Raw genomic sequence first — 15,926 nt, 5'->3', positions numbered from 1 at the left:
CATTAGAAGGAAGTTTCTAAATAACAGTCCAAATTTGATTTATCACTGATTTGATTTCACGAATTTGGAATAGCATTGGTTTGATTTCACATTTAAGTATTACAATGTCTCAAGCTGATACGTGGATAAATTCTAAATGAGGCCAACTTTTGAAAGTGATAACACCTAGATATGGTTTATTTATATGTGACAGATGGGTTTTTCTTTTTTTTTTTTTTTTAAAGAACCATCCAAAATAGTAAGAAATGAGAGAGGAAGGTCTTGAACATTTAATATTACAGTTAACACAAATGAGAAATGCAGGGTGGAGGAACATAGATAGGGTGAAGAAATATAAACAGGCAGATATATTTCATCCACAAACACATTAAGAGACTTGGTGTTACATAGCAGAATAAAATAGATGATAAACAGGCAGACAACTTTTCCTTTTCACAATTCATATTCTTATCTCTCAAACAAAATATTAAATACTGATAACCCATGCACTGTTAGCTTCCAAGCTCGCTTTCTTTGCGATGAGTTAATGTATTTTACCTGTTCACCATTTTAATACTCCAAAAACAGCATTAATGCCTTGAACAAAATCTGGAATTGCTGTCCTTCTAAGACGAGCTATTGGATACGCCACCAGGAAATCATTATTTATCTGCTTTCTATTAGAGAAAGAATGAACCCAATTGACTGGATTCAGAAATTGTCCCAAAAGACTAAACCCATACCAGGACGAACCGAGATGAAAACACTGGACCAAGTCCGGATCATGTTGAACCCATTGAATAATTTAGCCAACCAATCTAATTACCAGAATTACATATTGACTCATGTAACATTCTGTTACTATTGTTCACACGAAACATTCTGTCACTATTGTTCACAAAGTAACATTCTGTCACTATTGTTCACAAAGTAACATTCTGTTACAATTGGTCACATAAATGTGACCAAAAACATGCCACCAAAACTAGAAGATAGAAAAGATACCCATTAAACTCATCACATCTCAGTTCTGCTGCTTTTTCATGCTTTAGGCTGCACTGTCAATGGTCATAGGTTCTGCCTCCTCTGGCATCGCTTGGTTCCCAGATTTCTGCAATTAACGAGGCATTGAGTCAATACTGAGATCACTCACATTGGAATGTGGTGGTGAAAAGGAATTACATTGGAATGAAACCTTACATTGGATTCCATATGCTCTAATTTCCTCCATTTAGCAAACATGTTGCCATAAAACTTGGCATCTTTCTTGTTGAACTCTTTTACCTTCTCCTTTAGGGTCTTGTATTCTAGCTTCACATCCCTGAACCAAGAAACCATAAATCAGTAAGATATGGTTATGCTAAGAAATAGAACATAATCAACAAGAAGATTCGCCATCTCAGTACCAGACCCCATACCAGTGCCACACTAGCATAGTATCGGTACAGTATAACACGAATTTTTTTTTTGACGTACCAAGTATCGGTATGCCACCCATATTAAGTACTGGTACGGAACTGGTAAAGTACACCCCGTACCGCCGGATTCAGGCTGGTATGGTGTATCATGGTCAACATTCATTACACAACAGCATACCTATTGTCAGGATCTATCTCCAGTGCTTTCTTGATGTCTACCTCTGCTAAATCCAGATCAGCAAGCTGTATGTATGCTTGAGCCCTCCTATAGAGAGCTTTCACATTCTTGCTCTCAATCTCCAACACCTAAAATTTGCCATTTATTTTCTCAGAGTTCGAATTATATGTAAAAGCAGATTGCTCCAGGACATTTTCTCACAATGAGAATCAAAATATCCAGACCGAGGTTGAGACAAATACCTTGGTGCAGAGCTTCTCTGCCTGCTTGAAGTCTTTGAGTTTGAGCTTGCAAGCTGCATTGTTAAGGTTGCAAGTGACCTTCAACGCTCTAGACTGTTTCTTCTCTTCTTCACTAAATGAGCTATCATATTCTACAAACTTGGCTGCCTGAACATATAGCAAGCCAATTAATAATCCATGATAAGTCTCTACTTTATCACCATAGTCTAAGCAAAAGATTGACGATAGCCCACCTTCTCATATTTCTTGGAGGCCCTAGCATATTTGCCCAATTTGAACAATGCATTTCCTTCTTCTTTCTTCTTCCCAGCTGCCTCAATTTTCTCTCCATTGTTCATATCCCATGACTCTTTCTCCTGGAGGTCAGAGAGGCAAGCTGTACAGATTAGGAAGGATACAGGATGTTGAGAAAGAGAAGCCTTGAGCCAGGTAACTCTTACCAACCTTCTCAAATGATACAAGCTCAACCTCATAATACACGGTGGAATTGGGAGGAACTACAGCAAGATCCTGCTTTGATTCAGTTGAAGAAAATGCATATTCAGGTGGAATTGTCACCAGAGCAAGCTCTCCCTTCTTCATTGTCACCACAGTACGATCCAAACCTTCAATAACTTGTTCTGCCCATGACCATTGCCGACATTATTAGCATCATTACTGTTATGTTTAAGGTTAATCCTTTTATTTTTGATGCTACTATAAAAGGATTATTACCTTCATCGGTCTTGAACTCAAATGGTTCCTCCTCATCATGGCCTTTTTTCACAAATACAGTCCCATCCTCCAGCTTTCCAATCAATTTCACTGCCATGATCAAAATTCAACAGATTCAGAGAGTATGCATCCACCACCTCTATGAAAAGAGCACAAAATTATAAAAGAACAGTCACCTTTTACAACTGCTCCATCATTCGGACGTTGATAGCCCTCTCCTTCCTTAAGAATCTTCTTAAGGATCTTCTTATCATCACCAATCTCTGTGACAGTCTTCCAAGAGATTAATTCCAGTTCCACATCAAGGGTTGCATTTGGTGGCACTGCACCTTCATCACCAGATGCTGCCCTACCTTTCTCACCAAATGCATCTGCCCATTAAAAACAAAAGCCATGAGGATGCTACAAATCCATGTGAAGTTTGACATTGGGAAATAACCAAGGTTCTATAATCATTGTTTCAAACTCACATTGTGGTTTAACAGCAAGCAGAACTTTTTCACCCTTTTTCATTGTTTTCACAGCCTTTGATAGTGCAGGACAGAAGTACCCTGAGCAAGAGACAGACTGGTAAGAAACACAAAAACATCATTCCAGAATAAAATCTATGTGAAAAATGCTAACCATCCTTAACAGTGAACTCCACTCCATCAGACTTGGAGATGACAGTTCCATCCTCAAGCCTAGCCTCATAGTTTACTGCACAGAAAGAACAAACTGTTAGTACAAATTTAAAAATAGACACATAAGGATGCAACAAACTGATGAGGGAAAGACCATACCAAGAACTTCATCCCGATCTTTTGGATTGTCCCATTTCTCTCCTTCAACCAAGATTTTCTTGAAAATGCCACCATCTTTGCATATGTCCTTTACACTGGTCCAGGAGAGCAGCTCGACATCGAACTGAAGAGTGGCATTGGGTGGGATGGTGGGAGGAGAGCCAGACTCACCATATGCCAGCTCCGGAGGGATGGTGAAGATGGCATTCTCGCCCTTCTTCATAGTCTTAATACCTTGATCCCATCCCTTTATTACTTGGCCTGTAAACAAACAAAGCAAAGGCAATCCAAACTTTTCAACAGAACTGCTGGGCACGCTACACTTTAATGGCAACCCTGAATGCAAAAGGTCGCTAGAAATTTTGTAGGTAAAGTATTATCACAATATTAAAGGGAGAGATTAAAAAAAAATAACATCAGGTAAGTGACTAACTAGAGTTAGGATGCAGCATTAGTCGATAAGAAAAAGACCAGAAAAGATAAAAACGAGAGACCATGTCAACACTAGTGCAATACTTCTTATCAAATATAATGATTTTGAACCCTGTGATGCTTCTTTCAAATATACTATATCCGTCCCACCAAAAAAAAAGGCCTAGTTGGCAATGATAGTTCAAAAATTTTTAAGTTCCGATCTATATTCTCATTAATACAAATGTGACATGGCTAACTTAACTAACAAAACTACTAAACACTAAATGAAATGACCTTGTAAGTGCTGATAAAGAAACTGAATTATCATGAATGTCTCTTTTTTTTTTCTTGTTTCTAAAGGACTTTAATGGATCCACAGTAAACAAGGATAACTCCATGCAACTAAGTTACTAATAGTATAATCAATTAGCAAACATGGCAACCAAACTACAGTCACCACAGCAAAATATACTATAACCGTCCTACCAAAAAAAGGCCTAGTTGACAATGATAGTTCAAAAATATTTAAATTCCAATCTATAATCTCATTAATACAAATGTAACATGGCTAACTTAAGTAACAAAAATACTAAACACAAATGAAATGACCTTGTAAGTGCTAATAAAGAAACTGAATTGTCATTAATGTCCCTTTTTTTTTTCTTGTTTTTAAAGGACTTTAATGGATCCGCTGTAAACAAGGATAATTCCATGCAACCAAGTTCCTAAGAGTAAAATCAATTAGTAAACATGGTAACCAAACTACAGTAGCCACAGCAAAATGTCTTTCATGCAATTTCGTCAGCAGTCATCACCCAAAATGGTTGGTATTGTTTGCAGTAATGTAACAATGATGGATACTATCTTCATCAAAAAAAAATTATGAGAGATCACTTATCTAACTCGGATCCTTCTCCTTTCTCTTCCGATCATAAGACCAATCCAGTGTCAGTTGACTGAATTATTGTTTCTGAGAAGCAACACATCAAATGAAAAAATTTTCTATGAATTGTCTAACACCACCAACGTGGAGGAAAAGTAGCAGACCAATTCATCATCATGATCCAAATGCAACAAATCTATTAGACGTAATCACATGCTTCACAACTAAAACCGTACAAGCAAAACCCATTTCAAACCTCTCAAGATGAATCAAATAACCATCCCATTTAACCATCCATTCAAGGCAAGGAAAAAAGAAAAAAAAAAACTCACCTTGGCCAAGCTTAAACTTGAATGGCGTCCCGCGATCACGGCTCGAGTCGAACTTCGAGCCATCCAGCAGCGTTCCAGTGTAATGCACTGCGATTCAACGACACCACCCAAGAAGATCAATTTTTGGTAAAGAAAACCAAAGCAGCAAAACCCATTGAAATTTTGAAAGACAAGAAATTAATTTTTTTTTTTTTGGTTTTAATATGCAGACCTTCGACCTCGTCGCCGACTTCGGGGGTCTCCCAGCCCTGTCCCTCCTTGAGGAGCTTCTTCTTGAGGCCCTGCCTGCCGATCTCCTTCTCCTCCCCGACCTTGAGGATGGGATGGGGCTCGTAGTCATCGTTGGGGAGGTCGTTCATCATCTCCTCCTCGCCCGCCGGGAGATCGAAGTCCTCCTCCATTGCCAAAACACAAAGATCAAGGAAAGATCAAATGAGTGATCGAAGGAAAGAGCAATTGGATTTGGGATTTCGAAAGCGAGAGATAAGAGGATGAGAGTAGGTTTTTATAGGAGTGGGGATTGGGTTCTAGAGAGTTCTTTGGGTGGGATAGAGAAGAACGGAGAAGAAGAGCGAGGATGCTTCCAGAGAGCGTGTTCTCGGAGTCACCATTTTTTCTATTATATATTTTAATAATTATTAAGATAGAATTAGGAGTAGGACAGGGTGAATGAAACCGGGCCGGACGGTCCGGACCAATTTCCATGAGAGAGTGGCAATAGGAAAAATGTGTAACAAAGTCGAATTCGAAACCCCTTTTTGATCTACAGAGCTCTTGATCTCTGATGACAAAGGATCTCCTCTTTAGATATAACATCATCAAGCTCCACTTTCAATTTGCATCTTTATTGTAGCTCAGTTTTGAAAGAGTAGATGCCCTACAAGCCAATCGCAATATGTATTGCAAAAGGTTTTTCTTTTGATTTGTCCAAATAATGTACATGACATCTAAATATGAATAAAGGCATTGTGTTTTATCATATGCTATTAATTATATTTGTGATAAACCCCTTAGATTAGGGCCATGGTTTTGAGGCTATGATGAGATCATACTAGTGAGACCTAAAACTCTAAAATCTTAATCTTAAATATTCTCAGTCATTGGTACATTGAGTCGGGGATCAATGATTACCGGAAAGACTGGCACATCTTATGTATGCTCGATGCAGAGGGTGATTGATCTCACAATCACTTGTGTGAGACACTAATACAAAGATGTGAGTGCTCATTAGAGGAATGAGTTCACTGAATTGACCTACAAAGAGAAATCTTATGAAGTCTTACTTACATGTCAAAAAATGATTCTCTTAGTGAGAGTTGTGCAACTGATCCTATGACCTGAGATCACTATGGTATCTTGTGCACATGAACCCATGTTTTGGTTTACACTCATTCATGACAATAAGTTATGTACGAGGTCTTCTGGATATGGTGAATTGTGTACGAAGATTATGAGTAGGTCAATAAGGAATTAATCACTTCTAGTAAGAGAAGATCGCATCCTATTTATTCTAATCATATGATAATTCAGGAAGCCTTTGATCAAAGCAGAATGAAAATTAGAAAGAGTTTCTAATGATTCATTATTTGAATTATCATTAAAAGATTGAGAAAAATATGAATATGAAATTGAGTTTGACATATATTCATACTCATATACATATTTGGGATGCAGTTTAATTAAAGGATTGAATTGCACGGTAACTTGCCACTGAAGGGTATTTTTGGTATTTCCATCAAATTTCATATTTTTCGGATAGACATGACACGTTGCTAGACGTCAATCTTGTCTTATAGGTTTGATCGAATTAAAGAGTTTAATTCGATCACCAATTAGAAAGGATTCTAATTGTTAAGTTTGGGTTCGCGCAGTTTGGACTTAAATCGATTAGAAGAGTTCTAATCAAGTTAGGTCAACTCGCACTCACACCTATTGCTGGCTAAGTATGGAACCCAATGGGTCACATACAAGGAAACTTATCAAGGATCTAATTGGATTAGATCATGTTTGCAAGATAAACATCCTAGCAGGTGTTGCAAACCTTAGCTCCTGATTCGAATTGGATTCGAATCTGATTCTTAATTGATCTAATTTGATTAGATCATATTCTAATATAGGTTAGCCAAGAATTGGCACCTAATTGGCTTGGTTTGAGTCTAATTGGATTAGATTTGATAAATCATTTAATTTTGACCGTTGGATCAACATTGGATGAAGAGAAGGATCAAATGGATGGCGCCATGGATTGGAGCCATTGGATCTTCATCATGGGATGATGGGAGATCATGATCTCGTGATGGATCTCATCTGGAGGCGTGATGATGAAAAATACGTGAAGGGAAAAGAGAGGATATGTTGGGAACCCGCCCATGCCGCAGAAAATTCAAAAAAATTCAGATGGCAGCGGAATCGGCATAAGCGGGATCGACGTTCATCGCATGAACGTGTTTCAAGAAACCGTTCGTAGATAGATAAGAATTAAAACTTTTAGAAACTTTAGGAAGATCAGATCTTCATCTTGTGCGGGTAGATGATCACCGCAAACTGATGATCGTGGTTTTTGGATGAAGGTTCGCTTGAAGCCGTTCAAGTGCCCGGCCTCTACGGGTATCCACACGAAGCAGGAACCGATCCAAGCTTTCTATCTCCCCGGGGTGCTAGCTCCCTTGCAGAGATAACTTTGATGGCTGATCTCCTCTCTTTCTTTCAACTCTTGAATATGCTTGAGAGGAGGAGGAAGAAGGAGCAACCAAGGAAGAAGATCACCAGGCTTTTCAGCCTTTATCTTTTTCCTGCGTTGAATCCCAAACGAAGGATGAAGAAGAAGACTATCAAGGCCCTTTTCCTTCTTGCTTGCGGCTGATCCAAGAGGAGAGAAGGGTGGCCACGAATTGGAGAGGAGGAGGGCTTCTAATGCATGCCCTAGCTGCCACCCACCTCCCTTTTTAAAGACATGAAAGGCTCCTACAAGTTAGGAGCCCTTGACTTATTTCCAAGAGGGGGTGCCGGCCCCCTCTCTTCATGCCGCACCAATCAAGAGGAGAGGGGCTCATGCTCCTCTTACTTGGTTAACCTAATCCTCCTCCAAGGAGGATTAGGTGTCCTTCTCATGGTTTAGTCCTAATCTAATTAGGATTAACCAAATCATGAATCAATTGGGTTCAATCTATGCTAGTCCTAATCCAATTAGAACTTGAATGAACCATGACTCTATTGAACTCTTCAATCCTAACCCAATTAGGAGTCATGTTGATTCATTAGATTAATAATTAATTATGACTTAAGAAATCCTAATCCAATTAGGACTTGTTTAATTCTAGTCCTAATCCAATTAGGACTCTAATTTGAATTCAAAGTCCTAATCCGATTAAGACTCTAGGAATCCTATTCTAAGTAGGAATCCAATTTTAATTCAAATCTTCTAATCTAATTAGGATTGTACGAATCCTACTCCAAGTAGGAATTCCAGTCCTACTCCAATTAGGATTCCCAGTCCTAATCCAATTAGGACTCTAGGAATCCTACTCGAAGTAGGATTCGTGTTTTAAGTCTAATTAATCAATTCTCTTTCCTTCTTCAACTTATTATCAATCGAATTGATTACTCGTGATTCATAATCACTTTCCAACCATCGGATCGGTTAATACTTCTAGTGTGTGTGACCCCATAGGTTCTATTCTGACTGGTAGTGAGATATATTGCGATCTCTTATCACAATATCATTGAAAACTCCTTTTAATGGATTGGAACGATTCCAACTCTACTCATTAGGGTTAATCGATCATCGAGATAATCCCTGTGAGTCCCACCATCCACCAGTGACACCTAGCAGCATGTAGTGGCTACCCAGCAGAATAGAATGATGAACCTCTAGGTGCAGTTATCATGTGATACAGTCCTTCTATCGTGGATCCCTACAGGACGGAGGTCATGGACAACTCGTAAAACCCCATCGTCTGTCATATGTCAAGATTTATTCGACTTAAGTTCGAGAGTGGAAAACTCTTTCTCCACTATGCAATCTGCCCGGCCGAGGTTTTACGAACTCAGTCTTATAAATCACATAGGATCTCTCCTTTTCTATCAAGATCGATAGATTCCTTGTAGATGCATACCCTACTCCTATAGTGAACCTACTGCAGCCAATCTACACTGCATGGACCCATATGGCTAAAGACCATGTATTTGTGCAGTCAAACTACAATAACCTCACTGTGAGTAGCCGAAGCATTGCAGGTCAAAGGACCAGTCACACTACTGCAACATCAAGCAAGTCACTGACGAGTGGATAGACATCCAAGTGACTTCTTGTATTGGTCACGCTCAGTACCCTTGTTCTCTAACAAGCGCCTGCACTATTACTTCAGTGTCGCCACACTGTGGACTCGAGTCTCGTCTATCCATAAGGAAAGCAATGTGTGCACTGATCGGATCGATCACCGTCCTTGTGATGATCCATTGATCAGGAGCATTCAGAAATTAATCACCAATGATGCATGGCTCAAATTCTTAACTCTTAAGAATACGCATCATCATCTTATTAGTTCTTGGATGATTCATAGACACATAAACAATATGAATAGAAAGATGCCTTTATTTATTCAATAATAAATAGTCAAGTACAAAATTATATTCCTAGAATTAATAATGTGTCAGCCAAAATTGGCTTCTAGGGCATACATCTAACAATCTTCCTCTTGCACTAAAGCCAATCAGTCATATATATTAGTCCCATCTTCTCAAGGTGTGCTTCAGTTTTTTGTTGACTTAACTGCTTAGTGAGCGGGTCTGCCACGTTGTCCGTGGAGTCTACTCTCTGCACCTCGATATACTTCTTCTCAACATAGTCGCGTATGAGGTGGAAGCGCCGCTCTGATGATCCTCCAAAAACCAAGAATAAATCTTTAGTTCTTCTCAAGTACTTAAGAATATTCTTTACAGTTGTCCAATGTTCTTCACCTGGATTCGACTGATATCTGCTTGTGACACTCACAGCAAGGGCTATATCAGGTCGTGTACATAGCATGGCATACATGAGGCTCCCTATTGCTGAAGCATATGGAATCTTGCTCATGCGTTGAATCTCTTCAGATGTGTTGGGGCACATCTTTTTTGAGAGATGAATTCCATGCCTAAGGGGCAAAAGACCCCTCTTGGAGTTTTCCATGCTGAATCTCTTCAGCACCTCCTCTATGTACATCTTCTGTGATTGGCCAAGCATCCTTTTAGATCTATCTCTATAGACCTTAATCCCCAAAATATAGGATGCTTCCCCAAGGTCTTTCATGGAGAATTCTTTTGACAACCAGACTTTGACCAAGGTTAGCATGGAAATATCATTCCCTATCAGGAGGATGTCGTCCACGTACAGTACGAGAAATACGACAGCACTCCCACTAACCTTTTCGTAAACACACGGTTCCTCTTCGTTTTCGATGAAATCAAACATTTTGATTGCGTCATCGAAACGAGTGTTCCAACTCCGAGATGCTTGCTTTAGTCTATAAATGGACCTTTGCAGTTTGCAGACTTTGTGATCTCCATCATTGGAAGTGAAACCCAGAGGCTGTTCCATATAGATATCTTCTTCAAGATATCCATTTAGGAAAGTAGTTTTCACATCCATCTGCCAGATTTCATAATCATGAAATGCTGCAATGGCAAGCAATGTTCGGATGAATTTCAGCATGGCTACAGGTGAAAAGGTCTCCTGATAGTCAATGCCTTCGCGTTGACTATACCCTTTCGCCACCAGCCTTGCTTTATAGGTCTCTACCTTTCCATCCGAACCTATCTTCCTTTTGTAGATCTATTTACATCCAATAGGTACAATACCTTCTGGTGGATTTACTAAGGTCCAGACTTGGTTGGAATGCATGGAGTCTAATTCTGACTTCATAGCTTCCAACCATTTCTCAGAATCGATATCAGATATCGCCTCGTTGTAGGTTTTGGGATCCTGTATGTGATCCCTATCTCCCACTAGGAATATTTCCTCGGTATCCTCTTCTAGTATACCTAAGTATCTATCGGAAGGATGCGAGATCCTACTAGATCTGCGAGGTGGATGAGGGACATCGAGTACTGGCTCTGTATGAATGGGTTCGATAGGATCCATGACTCGTTGTTTTTCAGAGACTTTCTCTTCAAGCTTAATTTTCCTCCCACTGCCTCTATCAAGGATAAACTGGTTTTCCAAGAAGATGGCATGACGGCTCACAAAGACATTGTGCTCCTCTGAGATGTAAAAATTGTATCCTAATGACTCTTTAGGATATCCTATAAAACGAGCACTTATGGTCCTAGCCTCTAGTTTGTCCGCCTGTAGTCTTTTGACGTGGGCTGGACATCCCCAAATCTTGAGATGACCAAGACTTGGTTTCTTACCATACCATATCTCATACGGTGTGGTAGGAACGGATTTAGAGAGAACTCTATTCAGTAGATATACTGCGGTAAGTAAGGTATCTCCCCAAAGAAACATCGGTAAACCAGTGAAGCTCATCATGGACCGGACCATATGCAATAGAGTCCGATTTCTCCTCTCTGACATCCTGTTGAGTTGAGGTGTACCCGAAGGAGTCCATTGTGAGACTATGCCATTGTCTTTGAGATAGTCCCGGAATTCTCCACTAAGGTATTCTCCTCCTCGATCTGATCGAAGAGCCTTAAGAGGTTTTCCAGTTTGTTTTTCTACTTCATTTCTGAACTCTTTGAACTTTTCGAAAGATTCAGATTTGTGTCTCATAAGATACACATACCCATACCGTGAATAATCATCGGTAAAGGTAATGAAGTACGAATAACATCCCCTGGCTTGCACATCGAATGGGCCACACACATCTGAGTGTATCAGGGTAAGTATTTCAGTGGTCCTCTCCCCATATCCTACAAATGGCAATCTGGCCATTTTTTCTTGAAGACAGGACTCGCAAACTGGATATGACTCGGAAGTCAATGAGCCGAGAGGCCCATCTTTATCTATTTTATTCATTCTATCCTCTCCAATATGGCCAAGCCTGAGGTGCCACAAATATTTTTGGTTTATCTCATCCCTGGATCTCTTGGATCCTTTGGCACTCACTTCTTGCTCAGACACATTTACAGATACATCCATATGTAAATGATAGAGACTGTCAATCATAAAACCACGTGCAACTATTTTATTTCTGAAATAAATAGAACAGCAGTCTTTGTCAAATGTAAAAACATGACCTTCCTGTGCTAGACATGAAACAGAAATCAAATTTCTGCTAACAGCAGGTACATAATAGCAGTCTCTAAGTAATAAACTAAAACCAGACGGTAGTCGCAGATGGTAGGTGCCCACAGCCATAGCAGCAACTTTTGCCCCGTTGCCAACCCGAAGGGTTACCGCACCTTCCGCCAGCCTTCTACTTTCCTTTGGACCCTGCATGGTAGTGCACAGATGAGCACTAAAACCAGAATCTATAACCCAACTAGAAGTAGAAGAAACCGTTAGATTAGTTTCAATTATGAGCAAGTCTATACCTTCTGAAGGTGTGTCACCTTTCTTGTTCTTCAGGCTCTCGAGGTATGAAGGACAGTTCCTCTTCCAGTGGCCGTCGACATTGCAGTGGAAACATTTTCCTTTGTCATTGGCATTTTTCTTTTGAACTTCCTTCTTTGGCTTCTTGTCTTTCTTCTGCTTCTTCGCAGGCTTCTTTTTCTTCCAAGTAGATTTTCTCTTGGAACCAGAAGTCAACTCAGCAGCAAGGACATTGTCCCTTGAACCTTTCAAGGCTCCCTCAGCAGTTACCAACATATTTATTAGTTCAGTCTTAGTGCATTCAATCTTATTCATATGGTAGTTTACTATAAACTGTCCAAATGAATCAGGAAGGAATTGAAGGATCAGATCTACTTGCAATTCCTTGTGCATGTTCATACCGAGCTTCTCAAGCTCCTCTAGGTCCTTGATCATAGTCAGACCGTGATCATGGACAGACTGCCCCTCGCGCATCTTTGCTTTGAAGAGCCTCTTGGACACTTCAAAACGAGCTGTGCGACTCTGCTCACCATACAACTCTTGCAGGTGTGCTAGTATGTCCCTAGCAGTCTTCATATTTTTATGCTGGCATTGTAGTTCATTGGACATGGATGCCATGATATAGCACTTGACTCTGATGTCATCATCCGTCCACTTTTGATGCGTCACACGCTGATCATCAGTAGGACGTGCTGGTAGTCTAGGAATATCATTTTCGAGTATGTAGCCTAGTTTCTCATAGTTCAAAACAATTTTGAGGTTTCTTAGCCTATCCTTATAATTGGTTCCAGTCAATTTGTTGGTCTTAAGAATACGGGTCAAAGGGTTTGAGGCTGACATTATGATCTGCAGAGAGTAAAGATTCTAGTTAGACTTTTGTACTTGATCCTTAATCTGTTCTAAGGTCTTTTAGAACAAATGTACCTCCCACTATTTTCTCGAATTCCTCACACTCCCCAGGTAGGAAAACGGAAATCCTACACGACTAGGGTTTCTAGTGGGTACTGCGGTCTCACCGATTTACATGCCACCTCACCTAACAGTTATTGGTGACACATAAACAGATGAGTGTACAACTCTTGTACAATGCTTCTCAAGCATGTTGCAGTGCTTCTTGGTCTCTAAGCCATGAAGACCTCACCTAACAGTTATTGGTCCCATTTCTTAGTTAAGTCAGACCCACCATATAACCGTAGGAATAAAGTCGTCATTGGGCCCTCACCTAACAGTTATTGGTGCCCAACCCCACCTTTACCCTACAACATCTCATGTCTATAGAGAGGTCCAGCCCCCCGATGCAACTTGACCACTGTATCCAGCCGAGACAAATCAACATTAGAAAGACCTTAGCAGCTCTACTACAGTGGAAGACCTATTGACTTAATATTGGTTAATCAGGTCTTAGTGTTTGCAACTTGAGCTCTTAATAAGAGGTAATTGAACAATTGGCCATGTAAGCAGGTGGGAGGCTCCCCTTACTCAGAGAGTAAGGTCCTAATTAAGTAACCACCTTTCATGCTTTCCTAGACACCAATTAGATCAATTAATCTAATATGACTTGCTCATGTCGGTTCACTCTCGACTTGATTGAGGAGGTTTTAATTTAGGTCTCAATTGGGTTTGCTACATCACATGTAAACCTATCTACCCCGACTCTCATTCACATCACATGCAAACGGCACATTGCAGGCAGTTATAATCGCAGCATTAAGTAAAACTAAACTTTAAATAGGTGATGATCATGGATTCTAATTAGGTCATATTACAAGCACATGCACATCAATCGATCAACTGGTCTTCAACTCTTGAATTGGTTCCAAGCCTCCTTGATTCGATCCTTGACCAACTCTTGATCCAATCGCCATCAACCGCTTAGACCCCTGTTCATCTCATGCCTTGTCTTCAACTTGATCGTTGACGTACATCACATCACAGAAATACAACCAGATATAAAATAAAAATAATAATAAATTACATCTTCTTTTAGGAGGCACGCAGGCCTCTCAAAACATCAAATAAGATGCATGCAAGCATCTGAAAAATTACATGACATTGCAGACCACATCGCAGGTCTTTACATTTAATACCAAAAGGGTTTGAATCCAATGATCATCACCATATGCAGCAATTATAATTTTTAGATCTGAGAATTAATTGATTATGTTATGACATAGGTTGCTGATCATGCTAATCATGATTCTAAACTTTGTAATCTCATTAGCAATGCAATTAGAATCATCATCTTATCACATAAAAATCAGCATGCAAAAATTCAGCAACCCTTAGAAATCTGCATGCAGAAATTTTCAGCACGCATAATCCTTCAATTTTCAAATCTAAGATGTCTTTAGATAATTAATTCTTACCTTAATCTACGAAGCCTAGGCTCTGATACCACTGTTGGGAACCCGCCCATGCCGCAGAAAATTCAAAAAAATTCAGATGGCAGCGGAATCGGCATAAGCGGGATCAACGTTCATCGCATGAACGTGTTTCAAGAAACCGTTCGTAGATAGATAAGAATTAAAACTTTTAGAAACTTTAGGAAGATCAGATCTTCATCTTGTGCGGGTAGATGATCACCGCAAACTGATGATCGTGGTTTTTGGATGAAGGTTCGCTTGAAGCCGTTCAAGTGCCTGGCCTCTACGGGTATCCACACGAAGCAGGAACCGATCCAAGCTTTCTATCTCCCCGGGGTGCTAGCTCCCTTGCAGAGATAACTTTGATGGCTGATCTCCTCTCTTTCTTTCAACTCTTGAATATGCTTGAGACGAGGAGGAAGAAGGAGCAACCAAGGAAGAAGATCACCAGGCTTTTCAGCCTTTATCTTTTCCCTGCGTTGAATCCCAAACGAAGGAGGAAGAAGAAGACTATCAAGACCCTTTTCCTTCTTGCTTGCGGCTGATCCAAGAGGAGAGAAGGGTGGCCACGAATTGGAGAGGAGGAGGGCTTCTAATGCATGCCCTAGCTGCCGCCCACCTCCCTTTTTAAAGACATGAAGGGCTCCTACAAGTTAGGAGCCCTTGACTTATTTCCAAGAGGGGGCGCCGGCCCCCTCTCTTCATGCCGCACCAATCAAGAGGAGAGGGGCTCATGCCCCTCTTACTTGGTTAACCTAATCCTCCTCCAAGGAGGATTAGGTGTCCTTCTCATGGTTTAGTCCTAATCTAATTAGGATTAACCAAATCAGGAATCAATTGGGTTCAATCTATGCTAGTCTTAATCCAATTAGAACTTGAATGAACCATGACTCTATTGAACTCTTCAATCCTAACCCAATTAGGAGTCATGTTGATTCATTAGATTAATAATTAATTATGACTTAAGAAATTCTAATCCAATTAGGACTTGTTTAATTCTAGTCCTAATCCAATTAGGACTCTAATTTGAATTCGAAGTCCTAATCCAATTAGGACTCTAGGAATCCTATTCTAAGTAGGAATCCAATTTTAATTCCAATCTTCTAATCTA

General features: G+C 40.0%; 1 protein-coding gene across 3 annotated transcripts; it reads right to left on the bottom strand.

The window, feature by feature from the left end:
* Positions 1-737: 737 nt before the first annotated feature.
* On the bottom strand, positions 738-5,551 carry LOC148700238 (70 kDa peptidyl-prolyl isomerase-like). Of its 3 annotated transcripts, none has more exons than XR_015972526.2 (13): positions 5,154-5,480; positions 4,943-5,029; positions 3,314-3,574; positions 3,156-3,230; positions 3,002-3,082; positions 2,708-2,902; positions 2,532-2,621; positions 2,262-2,437; positions 2,051-2,173; positions 1,818-1,964; positions 1,456-1,703; positions 1,180-1,300; positions 738-1,090 (listed from the first exon to the last, which is right to left on the bottom strand). XR_015972526.2 is itself a non-coding variant. In XM_088709565.2 (13 exons), the coding sequence occupies exons 3-13, from the start codon at positions 3,534-3,536 to the stop codon at positions 1,028-1,030; spliced, it is 1,422 nt and encodes a 473-aa protein (XP_088565691.2). In that variant the 5' UTR covers positions 3,537-4,697; positions 4,943-5,029; positions 5,154-5,551; the 3' UTR covers positions 738-1,027. The 3 variants fall into 3 exon arrangements, 2 of the variants coding, with proteins under 2 accessions (XP_088565691.2, XP_088565690.2); XM_088709565.2 differs by having other exon boundaries at positions 1,576-1,703; positions 3,314-4,697; positions 5,154-5,551; XM_088709564.2 differs by having other exon boundaries at positions 1,576-1,703; positions 5,154-5,536.
* Between the last annotated feature and the right edge of the window lie 10,375 nt (positions 5,552-15,926).

The sequence above is a fragment of the Phoenix dactylifera genome, chromosome 13 (genome assembly GCF_051530095.1).
Source record: "Phoenix dactylifera cultivar Ajwa chromosome 13, Ajwa_hap1_PhDact_Kaust_v1.1, whole genome shotgun sequence".
Lineage (NCBI taxonomy): Eukaryota > Viridiplantae > Streptophyta > Magnoliopsida > Arecales > Arecaceae > Phoenix > Phoenix dactylifera.
The sequence above is the reverse complement of the archived record's forward strand: the minus strand, read 5'-3'. Positions and strand labels throughout refer to the sequence as shown.